Here is a 14,404-nt window from a genome sequence, read left to right on the forward strand (position 1 = left end):
TTTCAGAGAATTTTAAAGAATCTTAAAATGTGAGCTATTCCTTTCAAATAATCTAGTTGTGGAAAAATCCATCCATACTTAGAGACTAACAATGTAATTGGGTATTTTCATCTAAGACCAAGGGGGATAGATTGACTTCTAGTCCCAAAAATATGGCAGAAGAGATATCCTGAAGGACCCTCCTAAAATAAACCAAAAATTTCTGGATAAAATATTTAAAATGTTACTATTTTTTGCTGTCAATTTTTTACTAATTTAATGGTAATTTACTACTAACTTTTTTACTACTACTTTGATTACATTATCACCAAGAACTACAATTAGCTGTATTGTTGGGTTGCTAATATCTTTGTCATTTTTTGGCACTTTAATTTCATTATTACCAGATCATTCTTTAAAATAGGGGTTCTTAACCATTTTTGTTCCATAGACCCTTTTGCCAGTCTGAGAACCACAGACCCCTTCTCAGGATGTAGCAGCAGATAATTTTATGACACTCAACTAGCATCTGGTCTGACAACTACCATAATTTTGATGTATGGATGAGCATAAGTGATTTTTCGAGATATGCAACAACTGTAATGAAATGAATACTACTGTAATTTATTGCATACATTCATAAGTGAAGGAAATTTTAGATTTCAGTTAGAGTTCAGAGAAAACAAAGATAATAAGTTGATTTTTTTCAATTCAAGCTCACAGATCCCCTAAAATCTTTAGGGGTCCATGGGCCCCTGGTAAAGAGCCCCTGCTTTAAAAAATTTATTCTATATTTGGGTAAAGGGATTTACAGAAAACCATTGAAGTAGACTAATTTTTCAACTTAACTGTATACTTTATAATGCTTAGCCTGCTTGATACCAGCTTCTCTGTTTGTTTTAGAAGCTCCCAATGTGATCATGGAATTGCTTTTTTTCCTTAAATATCAATTGTTCTGTTATACTGTTATCTGTGTGCAGGCTCGTGACTATTATGACTTTGCGATGGATTGTCTTTCTGTCGTATCACTTGTCTCTTTATTGCTTTCAGCATTAGCTCCAACCATGGGCTACATTCCTACTGCTGTAAGAACATCTCTTTAGTTGTCATTTGACTATGGATATTAGCAAAAGCATCCAAGTGAAAAGCAATAAATAAAGGCCTTTTATTTTATTTTTTAAAAATTTATTTATTTAATTATTTACACATCACTCCCCCTGCCACTGTCTGCTCTCTGTGTCCATTTGTTGTGTGTTCTTCTGTGTCTGCTTATATTCTCATTGGGTGGTTCTGGGAACCAAGCCTGGGACCTTATGGAGTGGGAGAGAGGTAATCATTCTCTTGCGCCACCTCAAGTCCCTGGTCTGCTGCACCTCTAATTATTCCTCCTCTGTGTCTCTTTTTGTTGTGTCATCTTGCTGTACCAGCTCTCCGTGTGGGTCAGCACCCCTGTGTGGGGCAGCACTACTGTGTGGGGCAGCACTCCTGCGTGGGGCAGCATTCCTGTGCGTACTCCACACAGACCAGCACTCTGCACGGGCCAGCACTCCACATGGGTCACCTCACCACATGGGCCAGCTTGCCTTCACCAGGAGACCCTGGGCATTGATCCCTGGACCTCCTATGTGGTAGACAGGAGCCTAATTGCTTGAGTCACATCCACTTCCCAATAAAGGCCTTTTAATGTGAGCTACTGATTTCTGTACTTATGGTATTCTTGTTAGAAAGGGGTGAGTTTAACCATCCCTGTCTTAACTTGAGGGAGAAACCTGCTCTTTGCACCTGATACTTCTATAGTTAAGGACAGAAATGACTCAAAATGAGTGTCAAGGGGAGACCATACCCTAAGGTGCAGGAGGATGGGCTTGCTCCACGTGAAGTGAGGAGAATGCATCAGGGTGACCAAGAAGGGAGCGTGAGAGGGGGGAGGGGCTGGGTATCCCTCTGCCCTGATCCCCTTCTCTGGAGCAGGCTCTGTGCTCTTGCCCCCCTGTATCTGCTATGATCTCCCTTGCAGACACTCAGGGTACATTTTGATCATCACAGGAGTGAAAATAACTCCTGGAATTTATGCTTGGCTGTCATTCTCTGTGACTGCAACAAGCCCTGCCTTAACGCTCTGTCTCCAAGGCTGTGGCCCAGGTCCAGATGCTGTGAAGTTACAAATGTGCAAGTTCCAAATGTACCCGTAGCAGAGATAATGAAGTAGTGACAGTGTAGAATAATTCCTTGCCTGGGCATGGAACTTTCCAGCTAACACAGAACTTCCACCCCATAACCTCAATTCATGCCCCAAAACAACATGCCTTTGGGAAGACATGGACCTCCTATCTCGAGTGGGAAGTGGGAAACTGAGGCACAGATGGCAGGGAAGCAAATGAGCTGGGTGGCACTTGGGTATCCCAGGTCAGGTGCCCTGCGTTGCCAGAAGAACTCAGGGTAGTTTATGGGGGCCAACCAGCTTCTGGAAATGAACCCCCAGGTCTCAGTGGCCTTAAACTATGAAGTGTCGTTTCCCAATCACAGCCCAGGGTAGAGAGGGCCAGCCAGAGGGTGGAGAGGCCTGGCTGCAGGAGCCACTTGGAGGCCCTGGGTCCTTTCCTCACCTCTGTAGATTCAAAATCCCCACTGGGTTCTCCCTGTGTCCCACAGGCCTGGAAAGAGGGGCAGGCAGGGGTATATGGGTGTTTCATGAGCCTGGATGAGGCCAACTGTCATGGCCTCCCTCACTCTCTCGTCTAAAGCACAGGCTGCACCTGATGTCCCCGTGCACTGGATGGAAGCAATCAGGTCACTGAGCATATGGCATCATTTTGCCACTCTGTGTCAGGGTCCCTGACTTCCCCTTGGCATGTGGGTCATATGGCCTCTTGATCTGCAGGGGGCACAGAGGTGCCCACCTGCCTCTTATCTTTTCTCCAGTTTTCTGGTGCCAAGATGCTTTGTTGTTGTTGCCAGTCTGAAGTGCTAGGAAGGAAAGCTTGGAGAAGTCTCAGCCCACACCCATCACAGGGAGATGTTAGGACCATTTCCCAGCCACCTGGTTGCCTGTAGGCCTTGGCAGCTAAACCCCTTTGGCTTTGCCTCTTGATCAGCTTGCTGCTCCTCTCCCTGCTGGTGCTCCCAGGTTCACCTTCCACCTGATCCTCTTGCTTTGTGTCCTTGTCTTAGCATCTGAGTCTTGGGTGTCATCTGATGCAAGTTTAACTCCCCCAAGTCCATTGGTGCACTGGGGTGGGGGTGTGTGCCCTGTAGCTGGATCAGGTCTCCAGATGCCCCTCCCTCCTATTAATGCTTCTTCCCTTCCTCCTGGACAGCAGGGGACTTTAAACAGCTTTGCATATAGGAGGTGGGGTCACATTTAGGAAGGCCCTGGAGGGAGGAGCTTGTGCTGGAGGATATGAAGTCAAGTGACGGACGTCTGCCTGGGAACGCACCTGTGGGAACTGGTGCTAAGACCAAGGCTGTCGGGCAGTTCAGCCATGCCCAGCGGGCAGTTGGTGCGGATTCTGCCCTGGGGGCTTCTGCCACTTCTCCTGGGGCTCCAGCTCCTAGGGACATATGCCCAGCGCACCCTAGAGGAAATCAAGCATAATGAAGAGCTAGAAATTCACTATTATTTACCAGCCACAGTGGAGTTTGCCCAGTACATCTTCAATCTTCACAGCAAGGACCCCTATGCCTACAGGTTGGTGCGAATCCTAAAGTACTGGAAAGAAAAGGTAGGTCACAGGTTGATTCCTGCTCCATGTGCCCAGATCTGCTCTGACATCAATGGGTGGGGGACAGGTATTACCAAGGCATCTTGGTTCACTATTTGAAGTGAATTTGCAATTTAATTCAATTCTTTTCGATATTTGTAAAAGATTGATCTTTGAAGATTTTTCAATATTCTGTTTATGTTTTATTCACATGCAAGATATATTTTTCAGTCTCCATCAGTTTAATGACATTAATTGAAGAATGACTTCAAAATACTGAATATTAAGTAAATGACAATGGTGAGTAAGGTAAAAAGCTTGAGAGAAAAAATCCACAGTCATAGATTGAAAAAATATTTAAAGGAAATAAAATGATATAATTAGAAAGACAGAGCAACAGAGAGAGAAAAGGAATAAAGAAGGGAGGGAAAGAAAGAGAAGGAGGGAGGAAGGAAGAGGAGAGAGGGAAAGAGAGGAGGGAGAGGAGGGAGGGAGGAGAGAAGGAGGGAGAGAGAAAACAAGGGAGGGAGAGGAAGTGAGAGAAGGGGGGAGGGGGAAAGAGTGAGGGAGAGAGGGAGAGAAGGAAGGAGGGACAAAGGGAGCGCACCTGAGGATTCAAGGACTGACAAGGATTCCCTGTGGCTCTTGAGGTGGAGTCACCAATCCCCACTTGCTAGGAACCCTGGCAGTGATCTCTGCCTTCGGTTTCCTCAGTGAGCTGAAGGCTAATTTACACTCTTCTGCAGATCTCTGTCCTTCAGAGAATCACTGCAGAATTCTGCAGGAATGCAGCCTTCACCTGGGCCTCAGGCATTAGCCAGGAAATTGTCCTCCTAGAGAAACCCTTCTTATCTTCTGTGCCAAAGCCTGCATGGTCTGGAGGGCTCCTGGAGCCTTTGCAGACTCCAGTTCTGGTTCTCAGTATTACTGGATGGCTCTGCGGCCTGGTTTTCTAGCTTGGCCTGCAGCCCATTGTGCAGTTGCTGAATTGCAGACAAGTGGGTGGGAGATCATGGAATAGAATGGCATGGGATGGAATGGAGAAGGAAAGTCAAGAGAATTTCAGCCTGTTTTGTCATAGGGAAAAACATTTCTTGAAACCCTTTCCAAAGGTGTATGAGCACATATGCACGTGTGCCCCAGGTATGACATATTTCCTGCCTTAGGTCCAGGTGGAAGGTTTGGCAATGCTATAGACATTTCTCTCTTGGGTGAAGTCTGGCAGAGCCAGCCCCTACCAGGCAAGGGGGCACCAGTAGCAGCTGCTGTCCTCTGAGAATGCGACTAAAGCTTCACTTGATAACGGGAAAGGGGAACTTGTACCATGGGCACGAGGGAGAAGATGGATGCCATGAATCACTTGTGTGTGTGACTGTCTTCCCTGGAGGCTGCCATCGTGCCCCATCTACTTCTTTGTTTACAACTCCCCAAACCAGATGCACCCCACCCTGTGTTTGACATCCAGGGAGCCAAAGGCCAGGCCTTTTGGGTGGAAGGGGTGGGCCCCTCCTTGCACGTAACACACTGACACTAGCAGCCACTAAATGCTAAAGGGGGTGTCTCCAGGCTGATGTATGGATGTACAACTGGTCCATAGGATGGTTCCAGACTGATAATCGCCTTGGAGCTGGAGCTAAGCCGGACTATGTGTAGAAAATTCGAGGACGACATCCAAAACTGTGCCTTTCAACCCCCACCAGGGAGCCATGTAAGACTCTAAACTAACCTCCAGTTGTTTTTATTAAGCTGCAGATGCCTCATGGGGCAAATTTATAGGCATCTTCCCAACCTGAGCAGGCAAGGCTGGGTGTTCCCTGGCAGGCCCTGGTTGGTCCCAAAGTCCCTGACTTGGCACAGCTTTCCCTAGAAAGGCTGTCTCGACCCCTGGCCACATGGAGGTCCACACTGCTCTGGGTGCCCTTGGGTCCTGAGTTCCTGATGTCCCCACTCTCTGGTCTTCGTCTCTGACTCCCTTCCCAAGAAGGGAAGGAGCCCAAGAAGATCCATCACAGGCTGTGCCCTGGCATTGACCCACGGCCCATGGGGCATGGAGGCTAAGGAGGCTCCCAGTTTCTGGAGAGGGTGCCATGCCTCTCCCTCCCAGTCCCCCACACTGGTCCCTGCTGAGCTGCCAGAACTGGAGTTGGGAACCTCTGGCACAAGGACAAACTGAGCCTGGTGCTGGGACCGGCCCCTCTGTGATTCAGCACATTGCTGGGACCATGGACTACCCAGGGCAACCTGGGGATTCCCTTAGAGGCCACAGGCCAGGAGAGGGTCCCCATCAGGCTGCAGCTCAGGAGCATCCAGGGCTCAGGGCAGGGGCTGCACCTCGAGGAGCTTGTCCTGGCAACAGGCTATGCCCTTGTGGATGCAGGGGCAGCCATTTGTTTATGCTCATGCCACCAGCTTTCCAAGCCTCCTCCATCATGTGCTTGCTTGTTTCATTTCTCCCTCAGACCATCAGCTGCTTTTTTGCCATCCATCCGCAGCCCTGGGAAACGGTGTTCCATCTCCTGAACAGCACCTGTGTGGACAGTTAATCCTGACTAGTGAACGCTCTACAGGCCTGGCCCGTGATCTACTACTTTCCTCAGAACCAGCGCTTCTCTCTACTTGGCTAAGGGTTTGGGGCTCTCTGTTCTGCTTGTTTCTTTGGTTTCTAACTGGGGCCATACAGGTACCAGTTTGGATCTTGTAAAATGAGTTCTTCACTTCTCCAGTTTGATCGTGTAGAATAGGTCATTAAACAGCAGCATTCTCAGAAGTCTTGTGTGTGGTGGTTTCTGGAGAGATGGGAAGGGCAGTGGGTGGAGGGAGGCTTAGCGAGGCCATGCTGTGGGGCCTGGGGTGGTGGGAATGGAGGTTCCTTAAAGTGCATCTGCTGAGGCTGGACACAGTTTGCTCTTTCTCCCCTTTTGATCTTGGGGTCCCATAAGGCCCTGCCTTGGCTTTGTTCCCACATGTGAATAAATAAGACCCTCCTACCCCCTCTCTTGTCTACTTCCACTTTGGGTCATTGCCTGGACATGGCTCAAGCAGAAGAACAAGTTAAGAGGAGGCCCCTTTACTCACCGTGATTTCAACATGTTTTTTCCAAAGAGGTCCACCCTAGTTGCTCCACCCCACCACCATTTCCTAGGTAATTCTTCTTGCAGATGATCTCCTGCAGGATCAGCCAGGAGGGAGATGGGGGCCAGTGTCCCATGTGAGCCAAGCCCTCTGCATTGGGGCATGGAAGAGAGAAGCCAACAAGCCCAGTGTCCCCAACCTGGCCCCAGGCATGGATGCATTCATCCTGCTCCTTAGACCACACAAGTGCATGTTTCTCAGTTGTCCTTCATGCTCAGAGTGTCTTTCCCATGATGTCTGAGTCTTGCATGGTCCCCACAGCGTCCCAAGGTCCTGAGCATTGTGTGACAAGTGATGAGTGCCCAGGCTTCATGGGCTGGGAGGGATCTGTGTTGAGGGGCCTGTTCCCATAGGAAGACCCCTCCTGTCTTGCCCATCTGTGCCTGGTTCCTGGGAACCCACCGGGTCTTTTTCCCTCTTCCAGAATCTGGGTGTTAAAGAATCAGGTTTATTAAGGAGGTGAATGGGTCCCATGGGCAAGTGTGATGGAGGAGCAGGGGCAGGAGTGTATTGGAATCCATGGTCAGCAGCATCGCTGGGCCTCAGCCCCAGATGAGGACAGGGGCCAAATGCTGAGGGGCAGTGCTGGGACTTGAGTCATTCCCCAGAACTGGGAGTCTATATCAGGATTCTGTGCCTTCCTAGCTCTTCAGCCTTCTTCTGGCTGTTCATGTGGAGTGACAATGTCTGCTTGGGAGACCTTGCAGCTGGGATTCAAATGTGGAGGTGGAAGGACATCTCTTTTTTTAATTATAAAATGCCCTCCATGCAGGCTCTGTATTCTGCATTATGGACCTCCACCCATCTGCCTGAGGTGCATACAGACACTTTCCTCTTGGTTCCCAGGGATGCTAGGGCCAGATGCAGTCCTGGAGACACAGCTGAGACAGGACTTTTTTTTATTTTATTTTATTTTTTAAATTTTTTTAATTTTTTATTGACTTTGTAATAATATTACATTAAAAATATATATGTGAGGTCCCATTCAACCCCATCCCCCCACCCCCCCTCTCCCCCCCCCCCAACAACACTCGTTCCCATCATCATGACACATCCATTGGATTTTGTAAGTACATCTTTGGGCACCTCTGCACCTCATATACATAGGTTCACATCATAGCCCATACTCTCCTCCATTCCATCCAGTGGGCCCTGTGAGGATTTACAATGTCCGGTGATTGCCTCTGAAGTACCATCCAGGGCCGCTCCATGTCCCAAAGACGCCTCCACCTCTCATCTCTTCCTGCCTTTCCCCATACCCTTCGTCCACTATGTCCACTTTTCCCATTCCCATGCCACCTCTTCTATGTGGACATTGGATTGGTTGTGTCCATTGCACCTCAATATCAAGAGGAGGGTCAGATTCCACCTGGATGCTGGATGCAATCCTCCCATTTTCTGTTGTAATCACTCTAGGCTCCATGGTGTGGTGGTTGTCCTTCTTCAACTCCATCTTAGCTGAGTGTGGTAAGTCCAATAAATCAGATTGTAGGTGCTGGAGTCTGTTGAGGCTCAGGATCTGGCTATCACATTGTCAGCCCAGAGATTCAAATCCCCTAAATATATCTTAAACCCCAACATTAACTGCACCTCCAGCACATTGGCATGAAAGTCTTATGAAGGGAGATCCCATCTGAGTCCAGATTCATCACACATAAACACCATTTCCAAAGAGGGGCCATCTGACCTGGTAGTTAACCCCATCGGCCATGACCATAACTCCCGTGGGTCTCTTTTTTTTTTTTTTTTTATTGACTTTGTAATAATATTACATTAAAAATATATATGTGAGGTCCCATTCAACCCCACCCCCCACCCCACCTCTCCCCCCCCCCCCCCCCCCCCCAGCAACACTCGTTCCCATCATCATGACACATCCATTGGATTTGGTAAGTACATCTTTGGGCACCTCTGCACCTCATAGTCAATGGTCCACATCATGGCCCATACTCTCCTCCATTCCATCCAGTGGGCCCTGTGAGGATTTACAATGTCCGGTGATTGCCTCTGAAGCACCATCCAGGGCAGCTCCATGTCCCAAAGCCTCCACCTCTCATCTCTTCCTGCCTTTCCCCATACCCATCAGCCACCATGTCCACTTTTCCCAATCCAATGCCACCTCTTCTATGTGGACATTGGATTGGTTGTGTCCATTGCACCTCTATGTCAAGAGGAGGCTCAGATTCCACATGGATGCTGGATGCAATCCTCCCACTTTCAGTTATAATCGCTCTAGGCTCCATGGTGTGGTGGTTGTCCTTCTTCAACTCCATCTTAGCTGAGTGTGGTAAGTCCAATAAATCAGATTGTAGGTGCTGGAGTCTGTTGAGGCTCAGGACCTGGCTATCACATTGTCAGTCCAGAGATTCAAATCCCCTAAATATATCTTAAACCCCAACGTTAACTGCACCTCCCGCACATTAGCATGAAAGTCTTATGAAGGAAGATCCCATCTGAGTCCAGATTCATCACACATAAACACCAGTTCCAAAAAGGGGCCATCTGACCTGGTAGTTAACCCCATCGGCCATGACCATAACTCCCATGGGTCTCTTTAGCCCTCGAAGGAACCGATATCTGGGGGTTGTATCTGCTTTATCTGTCTCTCTGACTCTGCTCAGTTGTGCATGAGGGCAAACCTTCTGTCAGCCTCCAGACTCTTTTTTAGAAACTCGTAGCCATATAAACTCATTTCTCCTTTCCATTTCCCCCTTACTTTAGGTCAAACAGCATTTTAAAGTCATGGTATTTTATGTAGACATGGATATTCTGCTGATCCGCATTGAACCTTCCGTATAAGGTCATTTTCCAGTTGCATCATCAGTTGGTAGTTGATAGTGGTCCCTCGTTGCCAGGGAGGCTCATCCCCAGGTGTCATGTCCCACGCTGGGGGGAAGGCATTGCATTTACATGCTGAGTTTGGCTTCGAGACTGGCCACATTTGAGTAACATGAAGGCTGACAGGAGGAAATTCCCAGGCACAAAGTTGTTCTAGGCCTTGTTCTTATTTTGGGTTTATCAGCTCAGAAGCATAGTCATTAGCATCAGGGGCTCACTGTTGAACCCTCACTCCCTCCCGGTCCCCGCCACTGTACCTGGGAGACTGTCGCTGCTCCCCTAGGGACCACGACAGAGCACCACTGGCCAGGAACCCAGTACCCCCCCTACTGTGGTTTTTAATTGTTGCCACTATGAGTATATGCAAACATTACCATGCACCCTGGACATATGTTCTGTACAGCTCCCTGTCAGCCATATATCACCTGTCATTGGTACCCCATACCAGTATCCCTCCATTGCCATTGTTGAAACACTCTGTGATCCAGAACTCCCCGAAATTTGAAGCCCAATATAATTTCATGGTCCCTTACTAGGGAATGGCATATAGCGATGAGCTTAAAGGATAGATAAAGAACTTGGATAAAGTTAGATAAAGAACTTAGATAAAGAATGTTGACTTGAAAAAATTCCACATCCTATCTTTTTCTTCCCCCCCCCCCCCCCTAATTATTCAGCTTTTCATCACAGGAGTCCTAGACCACAGCAATGTATATATATTATATACAGCACTCCCACACATCCACCAGAAAACCTTTTCCCTTCCACAGTGATACTCTTACGCCCTATTCATATCATATTTACTTAAAGTGATGTACAGAGTGAGACAGGACTTGAACACCAAGAGACCAGGACTTGGAGAAGCTGGGGAGGTCACAGCAGATTCCAAGGGCCTCTCCCCTGGGAATGGACAAAGAGCTGATGGGACTGAAGCCAGGGTGGGGGGAGCAGAGAGTAGAGGATGTACTGGAATATACACAGGAACCACATCTGAGCTAGTGGGGTCTTTACCCTGATCAATTTTCTTTGTTACTCTCACATAGTCCCAGAACAAAAACCTGCAGTGTGGAGAGTTGGGGAGAGATATGTAGATCTTTTTCTGGAGTCCTGCAAAATGAGTGGGGTTTCAGGCTCACAGTGAAAGAATGAGTACAGTTGTGGCCCTCCTCTTTCTGCTGAAATTTTTATTCAGTCAGAATAAAGAAAAAAATAAAAATGCCTTCATAACAACAAAATGGAAGCACTGTTAGGCAGCATAAAGGATGGCTGAAGTTCTGTGAGATGCAAAGGCTGTCAGATCAGATCGAGGGAGAATTAGGATCAAGCAACCAGTCACCCAGTACTGCCTTTCTCGTTTGGAGGGGTCATTCAGGATGAGGGTGGGGGCTGGTGCATGGTAGGGCTGACAAGCAGGGGGAGTGGACCTTGGGCTTATTAGAGGGTGGACTAATAGCTTAAATTCTAGATCTTCCAAGGTAGACAGAAAATCACCAGGAAACCAGAAATGGAAAACCGAATAGTAAAGATCAATCCTGGAGTACAGTTTAGTAGTGTATATTACACATCCTTAAGGAGTTACAAAGTATTGAAAGTGTAATTTCACTTTTGGGAACTTTGCGTATAAGGTAACAGTAATCAGATATACCCACAAATAGATATAAAGAAGAATATTCATTATGACATTGCTCATAATAGCTAAAAATTAGGGGAAAAAACCCTAAAAATTAACATTTGAACATTGGCTAAATATAAGAATGCATTTCAGTGGCCATGGGCTTTGAGGGAAACTGAGCAGTGGAGGTGATGACTGTCAGGTTGAAAGCAACCTGTTGGGGATGGAATCATATCCCCCATAAAGGCATGTTCAAGTCTTCCTCCCTTGTCCAGTGGGTGAGAACCCATTTGTGAAAAAGATCTTCAACTCTATTGAGATGAGGGCCAGTTGAATCAGGGTAGGCCTTACTCCATATGACCGGAGTCCTTATGAACAAAGGAAATTTGGACATGAAAGTAGAAGCCACAGGTGAGGACAGTTGAGACAGATGGTCATGTGACAGAAGCAGAGCTTGAGCCTCCACCCGAACACTACAGATTCTGGATTGCCTGGACCTTGATTTTGGACTTCCAACACTTGAGCCAAAAATTCTTCTTTTTAAGTCCACTAGTATTTGTCACTGAAGCACTGGCCAACTAAGACACAGCCTTCTCTGTTTCTCTGTTCAATTTTTCCCTATGGTAATACAGATGTTTATCCTACGACTGTCTATCCTTTGTATATTGGAAGTAGATAACTTGTTTTGTACATTTCACGGTCTATAGCCAGAGGGGAACTTTGCTCTAAGACAGACTGCATGCCTTAGCATTGTTACTGAAGTGATTTAAGGCTTTTGAAATACTGTGATTTAGTAAATGTATTTTCCATATGGAAAGAACATGTATTTTGGAGGCCCAAAGGGTGGAATGTTCTGGTTCTTCTTTTGTGGACCCCAGAAAGTTATGTTCTTAAGCTAACCCATAACTGTGCCTATAAACATGGTGTAAATGGGGCCTTTTCATTAAATTCAATTAAAAGCCTTTGATTACATCATTTTAGGGCTTTTGATTGGATTATGTCAGTTAGGCTCCATGCTTCACTGGGTCTTATATAAACTGAGAACTGAGAGCAAAAACACACAGAGAGAAAGAGACACAGAAAAAAGAGCTCTGCCGTTTTGATCCCGCCATGTGGCCATGTGACTATGTGGAGAAAGAGGACTCCAGGTTCACTTACAGCTGCAGAAAAGATAGAGAAGCCCTAAGATGCTCAAGAAGTTGAGGCCCAGGGATATATGCCTGATCTGATTACCGTTACCTTATACGCAAAGTTCCTGGAGCACGCCCACATTTGAGCTCCAAGAGAAAGTAGAGAGAGACCAGAAGACCTGCCATCTTGCCTCACCATGTGGCAGGGTGCCAGGATCGGCCAGTAACAATCCTTGGTGAGAAAACATCTCTGATGATGCCTTGATTTGGACATTTTCACAGCCTTAGAACTGTAAGGTTTAACCCAAATAAATCCCCTTTATAGAAGCCAACCCATTCCCAATATTTTTGCATAGGCAACTTCTGGTAAACTAAGACATTCTCCATGGGTGCTAGTCCAGGCTATTGCTGGCTGTGGGTCTGAGAACCTCTCCATTTTTAAAAAATCACCCAGCCTATTGTTCTAAGCCTTTCCCTTATCCACTGTGTCCTGCTAAAGCCATTTTCAGAGTCCCCTCCCCATGTCTATGACGTAGAGCTACTTTGCAGTTGTATTTTGACTCATATCCTCTCCAGGGAGTTACCCTAATGCTGCTCTACTCAAAGTGTAGTTCACTGGCCAGGAGCATCCCTCTGGGAGCCAGTTAGCAATGCAGATGCTCTGGCCCCAACTCAGACCTGCTGGGTCAGAATGTAGAAGGAGAGTGTTAACAAGCCTTCCGTGGGATTTGCTGCTTTCTAAATTTATAAGTAGCTGCACAAAAGGCTGAAGGTGTATTTCTGGAGAGAGTCTTTTCTGGAAAGAGTATGTTATGTAGTCATTCCAGAACCCCATTTGCTGCTGGAATTGGAGGCCGTGAAACTATGTTTTCTAGAGCCCGACTCTCCAGGCAGGGATTGTGGTTGTGAGCTGTGATGGCCACTAGAGGCAACCCACGATCAAGGAGCAGGTAGAGGCAACCCTCAGGAGGGGCTTTTCTCTTTGTCTAACTTTGTCTCTGCTTCTTTCTCCAAGTTCCCTCCTCTAATTGCAAGAGGTTACCCCTTGGTTTAGTTTGTTAAGGCTGCCAAGGCAATATACCAGAACTGGCTTTTACAATGGGGATATATTAACTTTTTTTTTATTTAAAGATTTTATTTATTTCTCTCCCTCCTTCCCCCCCCCCCCCCGCCCTTCTGCTCTCTGTGTCCATTTGCTGCACGCTCTTGTTTTTGTCCGCTTCTGTTGTTGTCAGTGGCACGGGAATCTGTTTCTTTTTGTTGCAGTCATCTTGTGTCAGCTCTCTGTGTGGGCGGTGCCATTCTCAGGCAGGCTGAACTTTCTTTCGCGCTAGGCGGCTCTCCTTATGGGGTGCACTCCTTGTGCGTGGGACTCCCCTACTCGGGGAACACCCCTGCGTGGCACATAACTCCTTGTGCGCATCAGCACTGCGCATGGGCCAGCTCTACACAGGTCAAGGAGGCCCGGGGTTTGAACCGCAGACCTCCCATGTGGTAGATGGATGCCCTAACCACTGGGCTAAGTCTGCTTCCCTATATTAACTTTTAAACTTATAATTCTGAGGCTGAGAAAAATGTCAAATCAAGGTATCAGGCAATGATTTTTTCCTGAAGACTAGCACATGGAGGCATCTGCTTGTCCCTCCCTTCTCTTTCAGACATCATTGCTTTAGCTTCTAGTTTCCTTTCTCCCAGGTTCCACTGACTTTGCTCCTTGTTTTTGTGGCTTTCTGTCTCTGCTGTAGTGGCTTTTTCTCTGTGCTTCTGTGTTCCTTTGATTTCAGCTTCTGACTTTCGGGACTTTCTCTCACAGCTTCTGGGGTTGTCTCTCTGTGTCTGTCTCTCTATATTCATCCCATTTATAAAGGACTCCAGTAAGAGGATTCAGACCTGCCCTGGGTCACACAGTACTGAAGTACTTCAATCAAAAGGCCCCATCCAGGATAGGTTTGAATTGACCCAAAGGACATAATCTTTACTGGGGTCCATAAAAGCCTTAAAGTACCACACTC

General features: G+C 47.2%; 1 protein-coding gene and 1 long non-coding RNA gene across 2 annotated transcripts in view; one reads left to right on the forward strand and one right to left on the reverse strand.

Annotated features, from left to right (window-relative positions):
- The window catches only part of LOC105746766 (uncharacterized), a 44,133-nt gene that overhangs the window by 17,338 nt on the left and 12,391 nt on the right, over window positions 1-14,404 (reverse strand). The window lies entirely within an intron of this gene.
- On the forward strand, window positions 3,413-6,447 carry LOC131275749 (putative cystatin-9-like protein CST9LP1). The gene is made up of 3 exons (XM_058286779.2): window positions 3,413-3,701; window positions 5,278-5,388; window positions 6,140-6,447. The coding sequence occupies exons 1-3, from the start codon at window positions 3,462-3,464 to the stop codon at window positions 6,221-6,223; spliced, it is 435 nt and encodes a 144-aa protein (XP_058142762.1). The 5' UTR covers window positions 3,413-3,461; the 3' UTR covers window positions 6,224-6,447.

This window comes from Dasypus novemcinctus, chromosome 24, assembly GCF_030445035.2.
Source record: "Dasypus novemcinctus isolate mDasNov1 chromosome 24, mDasNov1.1.hap2, whole genome shotgun sequence".
NCBI lineage: Eukaryota > Metazoa > Chordata > Mammalia > Cingulata > Dasypodidae > Dasypus > Dasypus novemcinctus.

What these genes read in the sequence shown, in the direction of transcription:
- LOC131275749 (XM_058286779.2), top strand. Translation starts at nt 3,462, where the DNA reads ATGCCCAGCGGGCAGTTGGTGCGGATTCTGCCCTGGGGGCTTCTGCCA. An exon ending in TAAAGTACTGGAAAGAAAAG is followed by an intron (nt 3,702 to 5,277) that starts GTAGGTCACAGG and finishes ACTGGTCCATAG; the next exon opens with GATGGTTCCAGACTGATAAT. An exon ending in AACCCCCACCAGGGAGCCAT is followed by an intron (nt 5,389 to 6,139) that starts GTAAGACTCTAA and finishes TTTCTCCCTCAG; the next exon opens with ACCATCAGCTGCTTTTTTGC.